General features: G+C 34.3%; 1 protein-coding gene across 1 annotated transcript in view; it reads right to left on the bottom strand.

The window, feature by feature from the left end:
• The window catches only part of LOC135127975 (amyloid-beta-like protein), a 135637-nt gene extending 120037 nt beyond the window's left edge, over positions 1-15600 (bottom strand). The window contains exon 1 of the mRNA XM_064054698.1: positions 15452-15600. Coding sequence (XP_063910768.1) covers positions 15452-15517 — 66 coding nt within the window. The 5' untranslated portion in view covers positions 15518-15600. The remainder of the gene's footprint in view (positions 1-15451) is intronic.
• Between the last annotated feature and the right edge of the window lie 9829 nt (positions 15601-25429).

Here is a 25429-nt window from a genome sequence, read left to right as displayed (position 1 = left end):
CATGTCGGTGAGACATCGTAGGTGGACTGCAACACAAAAGGTGTTACCGAAGAACTGTGCCTGTATGAATGTGCTGAAACAGCGCTGGCTTTCACGCTCTTTGTCAAGAAGGAAACGAAGTTGATGCGGAAAAATCGCATTACATCAAATTCGTGACAATATTTGTGGTAACTAGTACTTGCGACACATTGTATACAGGAAAGTGGGCGAGTTCAACAAAGCTGATTTTTTATTATTCAGGTCATTACTTTGGGCGCAAAGTATTCGAAGAGGAATATTTCCGTTACAAACGTAGTCAAAGGATGATTAATATATCTTTCAACTTCCTGAACACAATTGCCGAACAGCAATTATATGTTCCTTTGGCAACTTTGTTCAGAAACGCAGTCATTAGAGCAAAAGTTTACATAACATCTCATTTTCCTCTGTTGTATTGGTGAGCTACAACTATTCTCCTAATTGGAGGGTTAAATATTTGTAGGAATAGCTTCCTATTCCTTCGGTAGGAACAATTGTAAAACCCACGCTTCGACAACTCCAACTTACTAACCATCAATATATAAAATATTTTCAACAAAAGGACCAAACACGCAACTGAATTTTCATTCGAACTTCGTGAATCAACGGAAATCATGTTTTGCATACTACAAGCTTAAAAGGTTTTGATGACTAACTAACCTTAAGTACCACCCTCAAAAGAAAATAGCCCCAACCACAAATTAATATTAGTCTGACCAATATTAGCCTAGGGTCCGCAATTCCCTTGACATGATATACCTAATAATTATTCATGTAGACAACATTACATGAGTAATTTCGATGAAAATCTCCAGAGGGGTAGATCATTTTGACAAGAACCGTTCGTTACATTGCATATTAATATATTTTCTAAAAAGTTTGTAAACGAAAACGAACACATATTTAGATTTTAAAACTTCAGTTGCAGCTTCCTAGTTCTTGTTGTCATTAAGCGAAATTTAACAATATTGAAAAAATGATAACTTTGTTGTAGGTTAAATAATAATATTATAATCAATAATAAATTTTAGAGCCTCAACGCTATTATCTAAAGCCTATTGACATAAAATTCATTGTGTGAATGTGAAATATCTGAATAATTTTGAAAATGTATTCGCAACATGCTCGCAAGTATGTTGCCATGTAAATTACCAATTGCTGAACGGAACACGTTAACTAGCTGTATAATAAACTTTGCCAGTGTTCTGCATATAAATTCTATTTCTAGATGAGTGTTAGCTGCAGGTAGAAAACAAAATAATAAAACAACGTTTAATAGATGAGCTGAAAGTTCGCGAGGAGTCACATAAAGGTGGAACGACACACATTTACTACTCCGCTCCTAAAATATTATCCTGTAGTCTGTTGTAATAATCTTTAGAAAAAAATAGCGTCAAAAATGTATTTCTAAATAAGTTTTTCTATTGTGGTAACAGATTTGAAATCACGTACCATATTTACAAATCATTTATTTGTAACCTGAGATCTGTAAATTTTAGATCTAATTTAACTGTGTTGCCACTATAGTTTGTTTGTACCTCAATTAAGGATGTTAAGACCTAGATTGCAATTAAGTTTATGGAGAATTAATTACAATGATCCGAATTAGTAACACGCAATGAGATTATGACAAACATAGGTTAATTAACTGGAATTATGTAAAAACTGCACCATCTCTTCTGACTTTGAAGTCACAGAGGTGAGGAATTAATTTTCAAAATTTGTTTATCAAACTTCACAGGTTTTAAATAACTTAATTACAAATAAACGATTTCTTTAAATTGGACTTCACTTTCCGACAGCACTTATTCACAAGACCCTAAGCAAGACGCCATCCGAATTTTGATTAGGTCCATACATCCGCATAGTGTACACAGTATTTGGCAACGTATCAGATCAGATGTGGCCACTTCTTCACTAACTTATTAAAGTAAAGCCACTACTGACTTTTTTCATACGAAAAAACACTTCTCAAAACGTTATTAAACATGACACAATGAACAACAAAGCAATTTGCTTTATTACAACATTTTCATTATTTTCATTTGTTAATGTGTTTTTTCCTGGATAATGAACAGACTTCTGAAAAAACAACTTTTTCCGTCTAACACAATGAACACATTGTACTCGACCTCAATTAGTTCCACAACCACATTTGAGCTTTTATTTTGATTTTGCACATTCCGTATAAGTAAATAAATAAATAAGAGTTCCAGGTCGAAACAAAGAATTATTTATTTCACTCTAGCCTGAACTTGGCCCTATTAACAACAGAACAATCTACGTAGGTGTTCTCCACCCACGCTGGCAGCCAGTCCATGCGACTGTCACCTTCGTCACAAAAAATGTCCACTCCTACCTACAGAAAGTGCCACAGAAGCCCATCAATCTACTGTGCGCGTAGAACAAGCTCAAACAACAACTGTTAATATTCGGCTGCTTTATGCACATTTTTATTTCTATACTTCATTAAGAGTGTTCTGCAAAGAAAACCGTAGAGAGAAAGAAACGAGCGAGGTTTTTATTATTTAATACACCCACGTTATACTTTATCACTAAACTTGTTCTCATTCTGTAAAAAAATAATTTCATCGTTAAGAACGCGTTCGTGTAGAAACTCGGCGTATTCCATGAAATTTTATTCGGTTTCTCGGGCCACGGAAAAAATCGTAATATTGTATACTTAAATGTGTAGCGGAATCCATGTAGATAATATTCTTCAACTTTTCCGCGTTACGAAGGATTCAAATATTCGGTACCGAAGTTAGATGAAAGGTAGGCGGATTTATTGTAATATAATGTTATTCATCGGTCTAAAACTGCTACTGTTTTATGGAAACGATCTGGTGATGATCAGATTCTGAAGCGAACTTTGGTTGTAATAAAAATGTACTGATCTGTCACAGAAATCTATCCATCTAGGAAGATACGAATAGAATTGTAAAATATCCAAAAAATACAACCAAAGAATTTAGTTAAAGAAAAGGTTCTAGCATGGAAGGTCTTTACTTAGACTTAGATTTAGGGAAAGAGGATTAATTACGTAACACACGAGTTGTAGAAGAGATTCTAGGTGAGTTTTGTTCAAAAAAGAAAAAGACAGAAGAAATTCGATTTTTCGGCCAAGATTTCCAAACAGAAAGATTCTAGAAGATTTATTTTGAAAAAAGAAAAACGAACTTAGACTTGAGTACTTAATTGAAATGGGAAGGAATCTGTATTTACAGAAAATTCTACATGCATTTTAAGAACAAAAAGAATTTCAGAAACGAATAGATTCACTATTAGGATACTGCAAAATGAATTAATTCTTCTAAGCTGTAAACACTTAGTATTGTGCTCATGTGTATAGTCTGAATTTTAATCTAAAACATATCATGATATTCGTATCTTTTTGACCACGTTTTGACCTTATAAATACAAACATGTTTTCGACTAACGTAGTGCTAGTCTAGTTCTTAGTTCATAGGTTCACTTCTGGTTACGTGTTTGTAAACATACATGAATTAGAATTTATTAGTTGAAATTTTTTGACCTCTACAACCACGGGTACCGATAAAATAATAAATGAAGACGATAATGACAAGAATAAGATACTGAGACGACATAACAAATCAACTGAAGGCTTACATGAATGATAACAGTGATAACAGAGAAATTAAATAATAAACGGAAGCAGCAATTCGTGGTAAGGCTGGAGTACAAATTAATCGTGACAATAACAGTTATTCGAATGTAAACCAAGGATATTGACAATGGACCTGATCTGCAAATAAAAACAGGCGATAAACAGTGATAAGATTAACAAATATCAATATTTATTGAAATTCAAGGAACCCAGATCTAATTTTGTCAAATTTGGAAGAAAAAATTCCAATGAAACAGTCGCAACTAGAAGTGGGGTCCCAGACCAACGGTCAAATGAAAAGCACATACTTCCTTCAAAGTTCACCGATCTGAAATCACTATTTTGGGAGTCCAGTTACAAAAGAACAAAAAAAATTATCGACGTATGAGAAATAGAGATACATCAAAAGTTAAAAAAAATGATCTCGTGATACTAGACAGATCTTCCCTCACCCCTGAAGTACAATGAAAATTATCCAGCATTCTCGAGTTGAGTTTTTACTTTACACAATTTTGTGATCAACATAGAGTAAGAGTAATCACTGGAATGAAGAGGGGGTGGGTGGGCGGGGCTATTGCTTGCTTATAAAAGGTTCTACAGGAAAAAGTTAAATTTAGCCCCGCCCACCCACCCGTTTTGCCATATTTTTTTCTTTAGAAATAAGAAATAAATGTTATAGCAAATAAGCAATATAACAAAAAAATACGATTAACTTTTTTTAACAGCGTACGTTCTATTAGTTCCCATTCCCACTTTACAAAAGAACATATAATTCACCCCGCCCACCCACCCTGCCTCCAATTTCGGTGATTCATTTTGTCTAGTCCGAATGAAGGGCGGATCTCAATTGAAGAGAGATAAAATTGTTGGAATGAGAACAGCATGTGTAGGCGGGGCTAGTATCTGGTAAGATAAGATTGATTTTGGTAAACGACATATCTTCTAAGAAAATAAAGGGTGGGTGTGAGGGGCTAGTACTTGCTAAGATAAGACTGATCGTGCTACTGCTTGCTCATAAAACTAGAAAAATGCTAGATTTAGCGCCGCCCACCTCCTTTCTCCATTTCACTGACTTAGTTGATCTAGTCTAAAGTGGAAATTAAAAATAAGGTACTCTATTCCCAAAATTTTCTGGAAAAATGGAGTGAGCCGTTCCTGATTTAACCAATAAAATAAATTGACTCATTCATTAATTTTTTAAGCCACCTGTTGAAAATATGAATGCAATGATACATCACAAGTAAAAAGTCATCATATTTTGCACATTTTGGGTAGAATTTATTCGGCAAAATTTTGAGATGATGTCATCAGTTTTTTGAAATTTTTAAAAATTGCCATATTTCAGCTAGTGTACTTGATTAATTAACTAATTCTGGAAAAAAGGTTGAAGTTATCGAAGAAATGAGGCGGAAGTGACTTTTTCGGCACAAAATCTACAAGAAAAAGTATTTAGTTAAATTTCGAAAATCGTCGAAAATGGGTCGAAATTTGCATACATAGTGGAAAATTTCATTTTTGAAAAGTCATCTAAAAATTCTGAAAAAATCAGGGACATAGATCTCGACGTGTTGATTCCAAAAATATAGCGTGTTTATGGTCACGGAGTAATATTTTTTTCGAATGTATTTATTATCCACTGTTGCTTAAGAATACTTTATTTCTGTTCCATAAAATTAAGGTTTATTTCTTGAAGTTTCTTTTCAACAGTGTATGAAGTTGTTATTCAATTCCCTTTCAGCTTTTTGGGAAATTGGCTGATCCGAACAAATCGCTAATCTGAACACACCTTTTCCCCAATTAATTCGGATTATCGAGATTCTACTGTATCTGCACGATTCAAAGCATTCGGTTTTGCAGATTCAAAATTAAAATTGCAAAATGTTTTCATAATTTTGATTTTTTTTCCAAAAATCTGGACGTTTCGGGTAAAAACATGTGTAGGACTATGTTATTTTATACAATTTAAAACCCATTTACTATATACAATTTTGAAGTGACGTCATCACATTATTGGTGGCGATGATTAGGCAAATTTTGGTTAGCGTTTTTGGACAGCAATCTACCCAGTACTTTCGGAGATTATCTGTCTAATAAAAATCGGGACGGACAGATAGACAGACGAACAGACAGACAGACAGACAGACAGACGGACAGACAGACGGGCAGACAGACGGACAAACAGACGGACAGACAGACGGACAGACAGACAGACAAACAGACGGACAGACAGACGGACGGACAGACAGACAGACAGACAGACAGACCGACGGACAGACACAGATGGAATCGCTTACGCTCGGGAAGTAAATAGTGATCCATGAGGAGATCAAAATCCGCAATCTTCGAGTGAGTTAACGAATGCTTGCTAAACGTTCCTCTTCTGTTGGTATAAAATGTTATTATCCAATTTTGATATTTTTGCAAAAATCTAGAGACCTAAGCTAAAAAATCAAGACGGATTCAGAAACCACAAGTATAGTTTGTTATTTTATAAAATCTAATAGCATTTACCATGCAAAATTTGGAGGTGACGGCAGCAAATTGTTGGTGGGAGTGTTTTAACATCTACATGATACTCTTAAAACATGTATAAAATTTCATCAGTCCAGCAGTTCCGGAGAGGAAAACGGGTGACCTATTTTGTCATCCTCTAGGGCCCATGAAACGTCAAGAAAACATGAAACTGGCTGTTAGACGCATGACCCTATTACTCTCGAGCAAAAAAGCACCCAAGTTCATTTAAAAAGTTGGAGTTTTGGCAAGGTGTCACGCATAAAAATGCTTCAAAATGAACATACCAACAGGAGTCGATTTTCGTAGTATTTTCGAGTAAGAAATCTTTTTTAACATAGGAAGAAATTCCACTTCATCAAAATGAGAATTCATTAAAAAAATGACAATTTTACAGCTGCCAGTAAATATTAACTGAAAACAACCAGTGTAGGGTTTGTTGTTATTTGGTGATCGGCTCCCATAAATTAACAATCAACTTTCAGTAAATCCTCTGTATTAATTAATCAAATGTATTTTTAGATACCCCAAGAACTACAACGACGAATGTTCCTTTTATGTACACAAAGGTTGTTATTGATTTTATTGATTTACCCGAAGCTTCTAACATAAAGGGTAAAAATTGGGTTAAGAACCATAATTTACTTTGATGTTAAATCGCAGTTTGCTTTACGCACACAAAAAACTTTCCCATTTAATATCCAAAAACTCGGGCTTCTTACAGAATATTCCCGATGATTCCATATACTTACATATCTTGTACTTAGTAAAGTAGAGCATTTTTATTACACTTTTTTAGCAGCTATATTTTTTAATTTATTTAAATATATTCAGCTGGTGTTTAGATTTATATCTGTAAAGTGATATAATACCTGAAATGCTACCCTTGGCGTCTTATGTTGCTCGAAAATGACATGTCTATATTTTCAAAAACTAAAATGTGAGGGTATTATAGTCGTTATTAAAAGAATAGAAAGACGTTCTTTGTTCGGGTTTCTCTGTATGTGGAAAGTTGCATGTATTGTGCGATGATTAAATAATGTGCGCACAAGCCCAATGGCTTTGAGGGTTCAATAATCCGCCATGAGGGATTTGCGTGCCACATCCTAATCAAACTTATTTAAAGTTGGCACTGTTCATGTCAGTAAAGTCTTATTCTTGTATGTATTTTGTGGCGCACAATATCCAAAGGGTAAGAATTACCCCAGCTCGATCGATTCGGGATGACTAATGTAACGGGAAGTTTAAAAAGGGGCAATCGTTATAAATGAAAATTTTCTAAAGCTGTTGTTCTCGAGGGTGACATTAATATTCAAGTGGCGTGGTAGTCTCGTAAAAGCAACAATTTCAGTATCGCAACCTGATCCTTAAAAGTACCCAGTATTTTATTTAATTATCATTTTATCTGGAAAAACAGCAGTCTTAAAATTTAACCGCTCCAGAATCGAGGAATATAAACTTATTAATAGGATTAAAAGACTTGTATTAAGAAGATAATACAAATTAATAACTTAGAGAATTTAACGAGTTCCTAGGTATAATCAATTTTATTCGCTTCGCAATCTCGAATCGAATTTAAACCGAGAGGACTTTATTATAAAGAAACTCCGCTTTTATGAATGCAATCACGATTTTACTGATATTGCCAAACCGATACTTATCGGAAAAAATATGGTGCTTAACCGAATGGAACATGCCATAATATGGGCCATCCAACAACTTCAGATATCGTACTTAAGTGTACACATTCGGAGTTTAATCTTTTTTCAAAGAGAAACCAGGCCACGCTTGTGTTGGACAAAGGGATGGGATTGCTAAAGGTTAAATAATTTATGTCGTGCAGCATTCTGTTTTATTTTCGATTTATGGCCCACAATAACAGCCAGGAGAAAAAATATTGTTGGAATCAATGTTGGTACTCGAAAGCGATTCTTTGGCTTAAATGAATTGCAGACGAATGTTTGAATTTATGGGGCATAAATCACACGAAATTTAAAACACAGCCTGTTTTCACTTCCAACGGCTTAAATAAAAAAAGAAAAGCGTCCGACTTGACTACATTTCCAGTCAAGAAATTTCAAAAACGTTATCAGTTTTATTTAAAAACATTTAAGAACTACGGAAATCGGCATTTCTAATTTTAGACTTAAATGTGCGAGTGACGTCATAGCAACAACCGATCGATTCGGGATATGAGACGCAGAACCCCATAAAATAATCAAGGTGCTTACTATTTACGAGATATCTGCCGCAAAACTATCGAATTTGATACCTTTTTGTGTAAAACAGATACCTAAAGAACAGGAGGCTATTCTTAAACAGGAATTTTGAACAAAAAATGGTTAGGAAAGAGATAGGGCTAGAGGGAGACGTGGTCAACAGTCGGGTCAGCATGAACCAACCGTTCTCAATGGAGGTCACAAACGTGAGAAACAACTTACGAATACATCAAAACTGAAACTTTTGCCGTTGAAATAACTTCCTTGTACAAGTTCGAAGCAATAATTAAAAATTTATGAATGGAAGTATTTCCGCTCGCTGCAAGACTTGTACGTATTGATTACATCTCATTGGAATGCTTTGTCCGTGTGCATATTAAATGACAGATAACGCTATACAGAGGGGCCATATTTATGCCTGCGTGGCTAAATGTCTGGGGCGAAATTTGGTTATTCACTTCGTGTCCGCCTTGTACATACAAATACGCCGAAAACCGGAAACGCATTGGAAGTGCAACACCAGATGAATACATTACACGCCCTTCTATCTATTTGTCTTTCCCTATCGTCTCAATTCCATTACAGCTCTTGTTCTTTTTGCGCGGTATTAGACACACTAGTGACTGGTCCATTAAAGTGAGCCTTCTTGCATGAAAACCTAATAAAGCTAAATTAAATATTTCCATTCGGTTTAAAAGTAGGAGTCGTGCTGCTAATAAATTGCAGCGTTCTTCTCTTCCGGATTTCGTCCAGTGATCTCTTATAATAGTATTGAGACAATCTCGATACGTCCTTAGACGGTTTCCCATTATCCCTGGATCTTCTTATTCTTATTCTAGTGAACCGTGTCAATGTCACAGGGCAATTGGCAACTAAAGAGCGAATAGAACGGGAACGACTTGAACAAAACTTCACCCTACTTCAACCCCCACATAACTATTTTACGCCCTCAGAGCAGTCGTAAAGCCACAGCATCTGGCTAATCTTGTCGTTACTATTGTTGATGGTCAAATTTACACTGAAACGAGAATTTCGTAGCCTCTGACTTTCGAGGGTCAAAAGGACTGAACTGTAAATACAGACGGATAAAGTTGAGTCTGGGAACTGGCAGGTTAACGTTCTTGGTAAGTTGACACTTTGAATAAACACACATCACGAATAGAAGAAAAGTAGCTGCATTTCGATCTAACAGAATAAAGCAAAACACCGTTTTCAATTGTACTTGAAGGCTGAAAAGCTCTATATCTGTATCTGTACACATGTTCATTCCAAAATAAGAAAAAGGGTTTATTTTTCATCAACTGAGCTCGGATTTTTCTAAAACAAACAACACACAAGTCAATATCTCATTTTCTCCGACAAGTAAATCGTATTTTCATTTCAAAAAGGATACGCTTGTAGAGACCCAGGAACACTTTTATTTGTTTCTACAATTATTTCGATAAGCTGAAATCTCTTAAAAAAATCTACTTCGACGTAAATTGAGAATTAAAAGTCTGGCACGTTCATTACAAAAATATCCAGCTTCAATTAATCTCTCCACTTTAAGACCCTTTTCTCGATTTGACAGGTTGCGGTTTGCGGTCCGGATAATGTGACAGATTGAGATTGCAACTCGGGTTGCATATTCTTCTAAAAACGTCAAATAAATCGTTTAGGCAAAGCCTTAAGGTTGGTGTTCATTTTCGTGCCAAGTTGAAAGTTTGACTCTAATCTGTGGAAGGCATGCATGTTACACATCGCACGTTGGTAATCCAAGTTCTTGAAGCTACAGAAATTTAACTTTTAACTAGGTCATTAACACTTTAGCAACAATGGATAATTGAAGTTGTCTGTTTTACTACAAGAAGCGTAAATTAACTTCGCACGTTGTGCGTTTGCTGTGTTAAGCGCGGTCGGCCACATGCTGAAAATTTAGACTTTTCCTGGAAAAATCTTCTAATTTAATTAGGTCTTTTTCTCGCTGTATGTTAAAACGTCTCCCTTTGTTTCGAGAAGTAGAATCGAGCGTCGCTTAAGAATAATTAACAAAGAAATATTTCCTCGTCCCTTGGTGGAAGGAAAATTTAGCGTAAAATAAGGTAAGCCGAAGTTCGTAAAAAACCATCAAAACATGTCATCACGTCTTCAACACTCACATTTAACTAATAGAGGGGCATTAAATCGCTTCGCAAGAGGGGTTTCCGAAGCCAATAATTCACCAAGCGCACATACCTGATATTGATTCGATCGGAATTGGCAGAACGTCAAAAAACATTTCTAGAAAATCCATTACACACAAATTTAATTCCTGCTAAAGTGAAAAGAGTTCTTTGGAACTTCGAAGTATGAGTACATTTAATGACTCATTAATGGCTACATTGCTCACAGATCAATACTTCTTGCGCTTCGTGGAGCTCTTTGCCTCGGTTTTTTCCGATTGTTGAAACGCTGACGCTGATCACAATTGGCACGAAGGAAAATACTTCTGCTTTTAGACGCCAAATAAACCAAATTGCAATTTTTGCACACAATATTGTTTGGAAAGCAACTAAATTTTACTCGATTTCTTTCATCAAAACATCAACGCTCGAACGAGTAATATCTAATTAAGATCTACAAATTTACAGGAATTTTCAACCTCACCAACTTGCCGCAACTTTTATTGGCCAATTGTCCCATTTTCCTGGAAGAACAATTTTCACGGGGAGACCTTATAAACTCTGGAAAAACCGTCTGTAACGTTTTTACAACGCGACATGTTGAGGATGCTAGACGATAAACGACCCTTAAGGTGTGCTTAAATTGTGTAAACTGCAAGAAGTTTGGTAAGTCAAATTTTCGATTACTGCTTGAAAAATAACAATTTGCAAATTGAGATCCTTCTTGCTTCAAACTCATCGTCATCTACACTATAAACAACAATTTAATTGTTTCTGGAATATATTTTTTAGGTTCTTCGGGCGTTTGTACAGTCCAACAAAGCTTGATGATAGGAAAAATATAGATATACATTTTTTTACAAAATCAAAATTACCTTTTAAGTCATGTAATTATCAGTAATCAGATTTTTCGAACAAGGTGATTGTAATACGTACAATAGGAATTTTTGTTCTGTTTTACAAACATTTCAGTTGAATAATAAATTACGATGTTATGTTACATTTCCATGTATTGTATTCTAAATGTACTAATAATTTATTTGTTATTGATCATGGAAAAATTTGCGTTCGTCAGTATTACTTAAGAGACATATAAAAAAAAATCGATAATGCATATCTATGAAGCAACTGCATGGTACTGAAAAATGCATCACATTGTCAGTGTTCTTCACACATGACCGACAATGCAACAAGAGAAGTTTATAATATTTGTACGTCACTCACGTAACGCATCATCAAGAAGAAGTACATACATGCACATTTAAGAACGGAAATAAATTTGATTTATGCCCCTAGTTTTCAGTAGTAGGTAAACAGCCACCCACACTTTTTTATCTTGTTACAGAGTTAGTTAGTTCGTAATATATTACGATATCATTGCCAGAATAATTGTACTAATTGTAACTTCACAGTGATGTAATATTTCACTCTTTTAATAAATGAAGTAACATCTGAAAACGTCGTTTTATTTTAGTTTCGTAAAACAAACAATTTACTGATGTTGGTGGTCCTGGAAAGGTGTACAACAAAATGTAACATAAACCCAAAAATAGTCAAGACATTCCGGCCATTTTCCAGCGTTGTTAATCATCTCCGACACCTTGTTGCCGAAGTGTAAAGAAACTGGTATCTGCCGTAAATAAATATAACCAGAGGCCGGAAGTACTCGGTGTTATTTATTCTACAAAGTTACCAACGCTTTCCAACAGCTTAACTTTATCCCCATGGGTTTCGTTTGGACGAGCGGCCATCCCCGTCCAGTTCTACTTTTCAATAATCCATCCACTTGTTTTACCATCTATCAAAAAAATTTAGCAGCAAATTTGCCTCGAATTTCCCTACGCTTCAAATCTCGTGGGTCCTCGGAAAATTCGACCGGGTAATTCCCGACGAAGGAAATGTCGAGGTATGGTACGTCAATGATTAATATTTTCATTGGCAACGATTTTTCTTTCTTTTCGGTGTTCCGAGTTTTATATAAAATGGAGCTAATTCCCCTCGGGGAGTATTAAGAGATTTATTACCGCTATCAATTAAATTTTAGTTCACTGCTTAAGCTGGGCGCCGAAAACGTGATATCAATGCGAAAGTAGTTACGGGAGACGTTAGTAATAACTAAAAATGTCTTTTCGAACAACTGTAGTTAAAATGTGATTAGTGAAGTTTCCAAGTTGTATATTATGAGGTGGGATTACTTATGAATAAATATTAAAAAAGCAGACGCCCACGTTTACTTCGCAGATAAGGTTTAATTCAATTAGCGCTTAATAGTAGGAATTACACGCTTTTTTGGACAATGAATATTTTATCAACAATTAGCACCAACCTTTCAACCGAGTAGTGAAATGCTCGCTAAAAATTTTACAACAGTCGCTCACATGCTTGACAACGATTTTCGCTCGGAAAAGACAGCAGGGTCAGGGTTTCCTTTAAAAATATAATATCGTCTGCTACGTCTTTAAAAGAACGATACTTTTACCATAATTAATTTACAACAACACTCCGATAGTGATGATAAAAGCTGTAACCCCATCTTGGATCTACTTATGATGCGAAAAATTTTACGTTTTTTTTTACGTCTAAACTGGATTTTAAATGTTACCTCATCACAGATCATAACCAACACAGTATTCTGTCGCAATAATTAACATAAGGAGGTGTGGGATTGTTAATTAACTAAACAAATATTCTACCGTGAGTGCAAAGGACACAGATTTGCATAATAACTGCACTGTTTTAACGTCCTAGTCTTATTCCAAGCGCAAAATTTACATATTTATGTGTGAAACTACCACTATTCAATTAATTTGTTCGTAAAAATTAAAAAATATTTTGATCAAATTTATGAGTTACATATACAGGTGTCCCAAATAAAACTCGCTACTTTTTAAATCGACTGTGGATAGAGATATTGAAATTCTGTACACGTCATTGGTTTTAGTTTGAAGGGGGAAGCTCAATTTAGTACACTGCAAATATGACGCATATATAGCATCAGCGCTGCGACGCCAACTCATCTCTTTTGAGTAACGCATATATTTTTAACCGATTTTGATAAATCATTAAATTACGATTACAAAGAAAAAATGAAAACTTTATTTAAATAAACAGTAAATGAATCATGTATTCATTAGCAACTAATATATAAACTGTTACGTACTTTTTCATTATTGAAAATTTGTGGTTGTTATCAGTTTTGCAACTTGTCATAAAAATCATCGCACTTTCGTAATTACGGCTGCAGACGTAGGCGTGTGATAAATGTCTTATTACAGTACCTATAATTTGGTGAAAGTGGTTTCAATTGTCCCAAAAGCAATTTTTAATACCAACATTTCAAGCAACAAATGTCGTCAAAACTTCCCTAAACTTTACTAACCCTGCGTAAATCCGGCTTTTCGAACCATAATTAGCCGCCAGCCTATATGTTAATGGTAAAATGGGCGGAGATAACGCAAAACTATCGTTGCCGTGATTACCATATCCCGCAAACAAGACGTAAAATTAAATTTCCATTTGTGCGAGAAAATGATTGTGTAATTTGAAATTTGATTTAATAGGAGTTCCTGACAATTCAATTGTCATTCAATTTGCGACCCGTTGTTATTACACTACACACAAAAATAATTATGGTTACCTTAAATTCAAAATCTTATTATGCAGGGTTTGCCAAGAGCCGCGAAATAATTTAAAACTGTTTAACATCTAAATTTATTTCTTATTAATTAATATAATTCCCTTGAGCTCTTTTTAACCCGGTCTTCGTGCGACTTGTTCCATAAAAAACAACATCCCTGCAAGCAAAATCAACAAATTACCCAAGCCGAACCAATAAATCTTCGAACCCCTCTTGTCCAAGACACTTGCTTAATTTTTTACACCAGGACAGGATTTCCAGATACCAATTTTTGCAGCCGTACGAATACACTAAAATTTAAAAAAGGACAGGGACATCGCCATTAAAAGACTTCATTGTCGTCGGTCGTAATGAAAACGTCAAAAAAGGCAGCCGCCGAAACAAAAAGTGTACATTTAAAGGCAGACCATCAGAACAATGAAGTGCATTGTATGACTAAATGCCGGAAACATGATGCAATTTATGGCGAGCGTTTAAATAAGCTAAAAAGCCGTTAATTCTGTCCATTTTGACAGCATTTTGCAAATCACCCGAGACCGTTTTACACGCAGAATTCGCTGATTACTCAATGCATATTTAAGTAGTCCGTTTTAATTAACAGTTTTAAACGGAAATAACGATTAACTTTTGATGCACGAACGAAAATTCGCAAAAATCTGGGACCGAACCCAACCAATCAGTGCTGTAGATAATGATAGCTTCGTCCAACTAAAATTAATCAATTTACGGTTACTACAAATTTAAAAGCACCAAAAAAATATTCATTACAGTGGAGATAAAATATAGTTTATAATTAAGTTATAAATAAAAGTAGACAGTTTATTCCCATTAAATTAACGCTAAATTTATTAATTTTCGCCCGCACGAACCCACCTTCAGTGACAATTATGTAAAAAATGCCGCATGCACGAAGACATGTGTTCAATTATTTGACACAATGGTAGAAGTCTCCGCAACAGCTGCTGTTTTTTTTTACAATGCTGTTGATATTAAGAGCAGCGCACCTGTTCTTGAGAAAAAATTAAGGGTTATAGTAACCCCGAAGATGTGACTGGAATATTCGATACGGTCAGCCGGCGTATTGAAATGACACGCAATATTCCATACGCAGCGCCAGCGGATTATACAATAACCAATGAAAATGAGTTAATTTTCGGCTTCAGGGTTATTTTCCTTCAGAATGTACACAAACAGCGGGAGAAACGAACTAAAAATCGATGTTACCTCATGCCGAGTATTTATGTGGTAAGAGCACGATAGCAATGGTCGTTTTTTAAAAAATGATTAAATGACTTACCGAAACGTCATTTAAAATTCCACTCGAAAGAAATAACACACATATAAAAGTCGCAAATGGCAACATTTTTGGTGGTTTTCTCACCGAAAGCACTGCACTAAAACGCGACTCTGCTCCCGTTGGGTGGATTCACGACTGACACCAGCTCCACCTACCAGGAAATGTATGCGCAAGTGCAGACTTAGTCATCAGTTGATCTGTTATCTCATCTGGAATACAGGTGCGAGGAAGAGATGGAGCGATGGGATGGAGAAACGGAGGAAGGTGAGCGTCTAGACTCTGGACAAGAGTCGAAGCACTTGGAATAGAAAACACTTGGAGACTAGGACACTAATGTCGCGACTGGGTAATGGCAATAATTATAATAATTATTTGGAATTATAGTGATTAGCAGATTGCTTGAAGCTGAGCTGGCTCTCGGTAAAGATTTGTGCAAAAGAAAAATTATGAAAAGTGAGAGGTCTTTGACATTTAACATTTGACTATTTTTTTTCTCTAGAACTAGTTCATGCACTTTTAACCATGTTATATAATTGAGATAAGGCAACAGAGTTCCGTTGATTTTTCCTGACAGAAAAAGAGAGATAGCAATGGGAGCGATAATCCGGTTCTATCTCAACTAGGAGTGGTAGGTGGGTGATAAGAGCTTAAAGCTCTTATCTAAACAGATAAAAAGTAGAAATAACAGTAAATAATATTGCTTTAGAAATAGTTTCAAAATTACCATGGGCCAATTAATCAAATATTCGTAGTTTCATGTCAAACTTTAAATTTTATTTAAAAAAAGTCTAAAAGAGAAAAGTATAAACATAACAACAAAAACTAAAAACGTATATGCGCATGTGCAAACCTAGTTAGTAGCTGATCGGTTATCTCATCTGGAATTCCACTCTGAACAAAAGATGATGGAATCGAGGCACAGAGAAAGTTAGGAAAATATAGATTCTGGACAAGAGGAAGCACTCGAAATGGAATTATTAACTGCAAATTTCCTGAGTCTAACGACTAAATAACCAAGAACTTTTGAAGTTGAACGCTGTTTATAGCTGTACCTCTCACTGGTGCATCTGTTTAATCTGAAAAATCTAATAAAATCACATAAATTACACACTTAATATCAATTTTGCTCACGAAATTTTGCAATTACCAATCACTGATGACTGCGAAAACGCAAACTAAACCGGTATGATTATAATAACAATTTGAAATTATTATAATTGGTTGGTTGTCTGACGTTGAGCTGACGCAAGGGGGTTTATGTTAACATTACGAAAAGTAACAGGTCTTTGACTTTTGGCCTTTTACAAGAATTTTATTTTATCAAGAACTAGTTTAAGCAATCCTGTCATTTTTTTAGATAAGTGCTGATAAGATAATAGATCTTGCTAACCCTTTTGAGTTTTTCCGGAAAAAGGAAGTGACAATGAGAGCGATAACCCACTTCAGTGTCGAAGAGGAGCAGAGTGGGTGATAAGCACTTAGAGCGTTATCTAAACAGATAAAAAAATAGAAATAATGGGTACTTAAAAGTAGTTTCGAAATATTTGTTAGATGCGATGTTAAAAGAACAAAATAAATAAAATTACCACCACAGTGGTAATATACTAAACAAAACACCCCCATATTTTGATTGTTTGTAATCAAAAGACAGACAGTTTTCAAGACAAATGCGTTTGTGTAATAGTTTGTTGGTTCAGGTTTCTTAATTTTACAGTTATCCTTCCTTAATATCCTATTTACACAAAGCGATTTAATTTTCAGAAAATGTGTCAAGTTTTCGTCTGTCTGCCTGTGTCTGTTGAATACATATAGAACGAATAGTCAATTGAAATTTAACCATAATTTATATTTAATAGTGTCAAAAAAAAGGATATCTCGATACTAAAACGGCAGAGAAATTTAAATGGTATAAGAAACAGAGAATTGTAGTAAAAGAAAACGTCTGAGAGGTAAAAAAGAGAAGCTTTAAAAAAATTTGGACAGATTTTAGAACAAAACACCAAAGAAAATAGGAAACGGCTCTTCAGAACACTTAAAGGAATAAGAAACAAGAAAAAACAACAATAAAAGGATTGAAAATAAAAATGGAGTTTTAATACCACTGTGTTATACAGGGTTTCTATAAATGATTATAGGGTGGAAGTTGGTCATGGAAGCTTGCCGCCTATCACTTTGTGTGCATCTGAAAAATTGGTTGCCTAAATGCTTCATATCTTATTAAAAAGTAAAACTAATTCATCGGAATAAAAAGGCACTTGGTCACTCTCTTTTTTCAAATTGAAACAGGAACATGACTGCTGAAAAAATCTTGTCAAAGATGTTTCGCGGATTCTGCTCGGGTCGTCTCAAATCATCAACAACTTTCTCAGATACTGAAGGTCTTTCAGGAGATTTTCTTTTGTTGACACTGTCAGTTCGAACAAATCTGTTGATTACATATCTAATATGTTTTGTTGTTTTGAGCTCGGATGACACATGACGTTAATGACAAATGAAAATTGTCATAATGAGGCATAATTTATAAAAATCCTATACATGATGTTTGATACTTTTCTTTAACCAAGTATCGATCATACGACTTCAAGTGTGCAAATATTGTGAATTTATATTGTATACCATGAGTTAAACAAAGTCGACCTAGTTCTGGAAAGTTTCTATGATTGTTTATACGAAATATTGTAATCGAATGTTCCCCTCGACAATCAAAATTTCTACCTTGGTTTTCAACAGAATTAAAGAGTTACTTACAACTAAAGTCTACAAAGACAACGAATATTAGTTTCTTAGTTGACTTAGATTAAAGGCTCTGACTAATTGTCATATATTTGCGGCTTATATTAAATATTTGGTGGATGTCTTCGCTAAAGTAATGGAACAAGTACCATAAAAATTTATTATTATATTCAGTCAAGCCCTATTTTTTTCCATTAGAATAGTTTCATCAAGGTTAGATGTGTCACAACCAACTTGTCGGTTATTACCAGAGTTAGGCACAGCGGAAATGATGGGGAATCAACCAGCAAACATTAAAAACGACGGCGCGACGTCAGGCGACAAATTTGACTGGCCGACTGTGCAGTCTCAACCACGTCTCAACCTCAGTGGCGTTTGATGCATATCGGGGTTTATCTAATCAAGATCATCACGAAAATTGTGATGTTGAACAGTCATTTTTAATTTTTAAAGCATTTTAACATCTAGGAGAACTATAACTGTAACTCAGGAAAACGAAGAAAAAGTAGTCATTGTTATTAAGAATTCCCGAAGTTGTAGACCACGACTGCAATAGCGCTGGCGATCGGACGGCAATGTGCCGAAGTCTGGTTATTACCTTGATTTAGCAATGGTGATGGATGCAATGGTTCAGGTATACGTGATACATAAAGCTTGACTTTTCAATTACAACATGTTACTCCATAAACTTAGTAATTCTGGTGGCTTGAGTCCGCTTTAAATCTTTTCCAATTTCATTTTTCAAACAAAAGAAATTATGTATATTTTTTACAATGCAATGGTTTTAGCTTTGATGAATATATTTACATTTCCCCAAGGGTCGAATCTGGGACCATAACTCCCTCTATAGAAGATGTCCAAGTGCTACAAGTCAGCCTAAACTTCATACTTGGTTGAAGCATCGCTAATAAACTCCAGAACTGTATTCCAGAAAGATCTCGACTGCGGAACTTCTAGAGGGGAAGTATGGGTTATATAGAGGCCACCTTCGGGAACGAGATTATTCAGTTAATGAGTCAAGTTCGGTCAAGACAGAGTCCAGCGAAGTTGCGTCGGAATTATTTTGTACATAACGGCTGTGTAATCAGTCGTGTAAATTTGAGTTATTTAGAAATAAATTGTTGAGTTTTACCCACGCCGATTTTTAATCACCGATCAACGTGACAATATAAAGAACTTAAGAAATGCTTCAAATAAAATTTTGGGATTCATCATGTGTACTTTTCTTTTTGAATATTATGTATTTTCTTATCTCTGTTCTTAACTAAGTTATTACCTATTGGACAATAAAGGGTATTTATAATATTAATTATTATTAGTATAAATATGCAATAATAAAAAAATGGAAGAAATACTTTGAAGAACTATTAAACGAAGACTGTACTAAACAGACCGAAAGAATCAAAAACATGGAAACACAACAGAACAACAAAATCAGGAAGAATAAACAGAAGAAGAATTAGATGACGCACTGAGAAGAATCACCGGAAATAATAAAATGCTACCCAGGAAATACAGCTCCCGACAAAATAGTTTCACGACAAAATAGCTTCAAGACAAAATAACTGCGTCAAATTCTAAAAATCTCTACAAGTGAGGAAAAATATCACACTCAAAAATATGTACCCCGGTACTCAGTATATTTTCTTAGAACGTCGCAAAATGACGTTGCTATGGTAATGTCACAAAAATCTAAATCTAATGGACGGGTTGTATTAAAAGTTTCGCGACATGACCATAGCAACGTCGTTTTGCGACGTCGCTAAATCAACTTGAAATTGGGTCCTCAGGGGCCAATTTCAAGGTGTATTTGTGATGTCGCAAGTCCTCGTTGCTCATAAAAACCAAAAAGTTCATCCGTATTTTGTGAAACAAAAATTATCCCTACTATGTACACAGAAAATGTTAATGAAATGATAACATATAGAACGAAAACAATATTGTTTGAGCAAAACATTGAACTCAATTAAAATTATCTGGAAAAGAAAAACCTAGATTTCATAAGAACTATAAAAAAATCTATACGAAACCACAACCAATCAAATGAGGACACGACACAGAACATCAATACCCTTTAAAACAGTGGAGGGAGTAAGACAGTGAAGAGGATTGAGCCCACTGTTATTTATATGCGCATTAAATGATATATGTAATAACGGAATTCAGAAATAAATTCAAGAAGTATTATATTGGATATAATACACAGGTCCCAAGATGTGAATTAGGAATGGATTACGGGAAAACACAAACAGTGAAAATAACCAAAAACAGGGACGAAAAAACGACAACAATATATACAAATACCTAGGTACTATATAAAATAATGAGGGAAATAATCAAGATAAAATAAACAACAGACTATAAAAAACGTGGAAAACTATTTCAAATATTAAGTAAAAAGTTTCGAAGCAACAAGGAAATTTCAGAAAAAAAAAATACGATCTACAAAACAATCTCCACATTATACGAGTATATTAGCTAAATAGAATCATCTAGAAATCTTAGATTACCAAAAAATTCTTGACGATTGTGTCTTGGATTTTTGACAATAAAACCAAATGAAGCCAGAAAAGGGGTTGTTATTCTATTTGTTTCATTTTTCTCCAAATAATTCTAATGTGAGTTTATACTCTCAATCTTCAAAGGTAAATTCAAGTTTTACGATTTACCAAAAACAAAGTTTCGATTTATTGTTATGAATGGACCATAACTGATGCAAAATTAATTTCAATGAATTAAATGTACACCACCATAATTTTCAATGTAAACCATTAAAAATACTGCTGTATAATACATGATCATTATACCATAAATAGCAGCTGCCCTAACAACAAAGCTTTAATTTCTATTAATCTCATTCGATTTCGCACCCCACAATCCACAATATGTGGTTTGTTTCAGTTTACAAGCCGTTTAATTTTCGGTTATCGAATCACATTGTAAAGCCATAATTATTTAAAATTTATATTTTTAGAAAATAGATGCTTTCAGAATTAACGACCGGTAGCCATTTTGAAAATAAAAATTCAGGTGTCAAGTATTTTTTAAACTCGTAATAAAATTTAAAGAAAGAATGTAATGTGTAAGTTGAATAGTGCACTCATTTTTCACTCACATAAACCGGAGCAGTAGACATCGGTTCATACAACAACAGCAATCTTTTACGCCCCTGAAAAATGAGTATCATGTTTTTTACGTAACGCTATACTTCGTACACGTAATATGTCTTTATAAAAGTGGTATTGCGGTTGTACAACTATAAAAAATGACGAAATCAATTTTTAAAACTACAGAATGTTTTATTCCTCAAAACCAATTTTTGCCCGCAGTATCGAATTCTAAACTTGAACACAAATTAAAATGTCTTTAGAATAACAATTACCAAATTCAATCAACACCTTCCGCATACTTTTGCGACAGTTTTATTACTTTTATTAGAATTTGCTCCTATTCGTAATCTGGAATGTCGTGGAAGTTTCCAAGAAAAACCAATAGCTGTCTATTAGTTTAAAATCTGAACAGGAAGAAAAAGCATCACGCCATAATTCGTCTAATCACGATAAAATAAATCCCCCGTTCGTTGCCGTTTTCAACTAGAACACAACGAACGTTTAAATTTTTTACCCAAAACCCTAAAAACGTTCCCTTTTTTGCGGAGACTTCTTTCTGTGGCATTATCGCTGTCCCGAGATATTGACGCAAGTCGTATGTGTTTGTTCAACTAAATTCTCGATTTTGTCTTTCTAGCGATAATTGTTATTGTTTGTGCTTATTTCGTTATTCGTGATTAGCAGGTGAGCTTTAGAATATTGACATCCGGTTTGCAAACGGAGCTTTAAACTTTAAGTTTGGCTCTAACATGTAACAATTAAGTGAGAAAAACCACCTTTCAATATCTCGTTCAATCGCTTAAGTATGTGTAAGTGTGAATAAGCTCAGCTCTGCAAATTTTCCTGATTAACAGTGTAAGCAATTACGCTTTCAAACGCCCTAAGCTTTATTGCATTTCTACATTTTATTCACTTAGAGGAAAAGAGTCGGATTTAATCAAATAAATTAAAAATGCAACCCTTCCACAAAATACTAGGTTAATCCCTTCTAATCAGATTGCGCTGGAAGTAAATCATATAAATTGGTTCGTTGTTCACATCCCACCAAGGAATTTACATAAACACCAATATTTTATATTCTCGACGCACATACATATCTGGATAATACAAATCTCATTTCGTGTTGGTTTCCCTTAAGATAAACTAAATGCTAATTAACATGATGGACGTAATTAAAAGCTTAAATAAACAGTTTGTTTTACATTTATAACAAATGTGAATACAAATTGTTCTGGTTGTTTGAAACATGGGTCTACATACTACTAGTTTTCTTTTATATTCAGCGAAATTACACACAAAATTTAACAAAATGATTGTGGAAATTGTGTTTGATATTTCGCTGAATGTTTGCGCAATTAATTAATTTTTGATATGAAGTTAGAAGCAATTATTGGAGCTATTGTTTTTACGGAATTGATTATTGACTGAATTTGAGTGGGATACTGAAAACGCTATCAATTTTTAAATGGCGTGTGTAAATATCCTGGTCTGTGTCTGCCTTATTGGTAATGTTGTTTACTGAAGATGGAGGGAAACCCTGCTTTTATGCTTTTTTTAGCGTTTGTTTAATTTTATGGATGGATGGTTTATATAAAAATAACCACTATTTGCGTTTTAAAATTAAAGAGATAAAGGAGATACAAACTGCTCTCATAATTTTTTCTATTAAGGAAAATTACCGATCATGAGAAAAAAAAGTTTTATCTTTTCACTATAATTGTCATCATTATTATTATTTAAGAAGCTTATTTCCTTTTCTGAGTAAATAAGCCAACATATCAATAAAATAAAGCTTATTAACATTAAGCATTAAAGTGGTCACAAGTATTCTAGTAAAACTGGAAGTGGAAATAACGTCAGGGTTTACATTTTGTTTTCCCAGAAATAAGATTTCCTTTTTCTTAACAATGTTCAGAACCGTATTCTCATAAAAATTAAATATATATGTAATAAAAATTGGTCGCAGATTACTTCGACAGAACTTCTTTCGCCCATAAAATACAGCTAGTCAAATGCTCTTTCGAAAAACTAAAAGATTCGATTTTGCTAATTTTATTGCTTTTTATGGCAACCATTACAAGCTAAAATAAAAATATGCATCTAATATTTAAATAAAGGTAAAGAAACTTTCTAACCGTTTGTTATAAGTGAGTTTTCTATTACAAAATTTTGTGTTGGTGTCATCGACGAGAGAGTGAAACAGAAACTAAATTAAAAGATGTTGTAATTGACATTTGGTTAATTGTAACTCGTCTAGATCGGATGCTGAGCCTCCCCTAGCTATGGCCTTATCTAGGGATTATGAAATATCGAGAAAATATGAAAGTACCAAAGTGCTCGACGGACTCCATTACGGACGTACAGGTTATCTTCGATAAGAAAAACAACTTGAAAGTGTTTATGTTATATACATCGAAAGAATGTCACGTAGAATTTTGTTTGATTTGAATGAATTCGTCCCCTCAAAACAGAGGATCAAAACTATTAAATAGTAAGCGACAATCGACAAAATGTTCTGAATATCATTATTATTAAGACCCACCACTGACCCGGAAATGACCGGCATTCAGGCAAGACTTCTATCATTACGGGTACTAAGACCAAGTAATGATATGCATTGATTAGATTAACAGAACAACTTTCGAGATTCTAGAATTACAGCATACAAATTAGTCTGCTATTATTCTCTAATCTCACCCCATCCCCAAAAGTCTAGCCTAACTACCGACCATTTATCCGCGCATCACATGAAAAGTGACCTACACTATTCTGACCTACTGGTGCTAATCTAATCTGACTGACATGATCAGACTGTTCAAGAAACTTACGAACAATATGACATGTTCCTAACAAAACAGCTTTTTGAATTTTGACAATTATTGAATCATTCAAATGCAAAGACTTTAAATTCTCAACTAAGCTATTTGGAACTACACCTACATTAGAGATAACTAGGGGTAGAATTGAAATTTTTTTAAGATTCAACATGGATTTCATTTCTATCGATAATTGTAGATATTTTGAAATCTTGGTGTCGTATGTTTGAATAATGTTGTTTGTGTTAGGAATAGCAATGTCAATGAGAATGGCTTCGTTCGTGTGTTTTTTGATAAGTATGATGTCTGGTCTGTTAGCTGTAATGTTTAAGTCTGTAAGTATTGTGCGATCCCAGTATAATTTGTATTTGTTATTTTCAAGGAATGGAGATGGAATGTAAGTGTAATAGGGTGTCGTATCTTCGATTAAGTTCATAAGTGTTGCTAATTCTTTGTGAATGATTTTGGCTGCGTTGTCGTGTCTAGCTTTGTAATCAGTTTGTGCTAGGATGCTGCAAGAAGAGATTATGTGCTGGATCGTTTCAGGTTTTGCTTTGCAGAGGCGACAGCAGTCGTTTTTTATGTTCGGATCTTTGATGATGTATTTTCTATAATTCTTGGTATTGATTACTTGGTCTTGAATAGCAAACACAAATCCTTCTGTTTCGGCATACAAACTTGATTTTTTTAACCAAATCAATGACATCTTCTTATTGACATGATTTTCTTCTAAGTCTTTGTAGAATTTTCCATGTAGTTGCTTTTGTTTTAGCACACTTATTATTTTATCTATTGTGTGGGGGGTGTGGATTTCTTCGGTGTTCGACAGATTTAAGGGTGTGTGGTTCAAATCTGCTCTTGTGATGGTGCGAAACATTTCATTTCTTTCCGCTCGTTTCAAGAAATACTTCTTCAAATCTGAGATTTGTCTCTGATATAAGTTTTCTAAGTTCTGGAAACCCCTTCCTCCATTCTGTCTTGGTAATGAGAATCTTTCAATCGACGATTTTGGATGATGCCTTCTATGCTGTGTGAATAATAATTCTTATTAAATTAAAACTCTTGTATTTTCACATTTTCGGGAAAATGGGGTGACTCGATCTTAATTTGATCAATAAAAAATATCAATACAATGATGAATCACAGGTAAAAACTCATCAAGCTTTACACATTTTGGGTAGAATTTATTCGACAAAATTTTGATATAACGTCATCAATTTTTTGAGGGAAATAAACAGATTTATTTTGATTTACAATTTACCATGCTTACAATGACTTTAAAACGTCTGCAGGATTTCAAAGCATTCAGTTTTGCAATT

The sequence above is a fragment of the Zophobas morio genome, unplaced genomic scaffold (genome assembly GCF_036711695.1).
Source record: "Zophobas morio isolate AGI-343-1 ecotype UQ-CSIRO unplaced genomic scaffold, CSIRO_AGI_Zmor_V1 ptg000002l, whole genome shotgun sequence".
Taxonomy (NCBI): domain Eukaryota; kingdom Metazoa; phylum Arthropoda; class Insecta; order Coleoptera; family Tenebrionidae; genus Zophobas; species Zophobas morio.
Note: the sequence above shows the minus strand (reverse complement) of the source record. Positions and strands in the feature narration are given on the sequence as shown.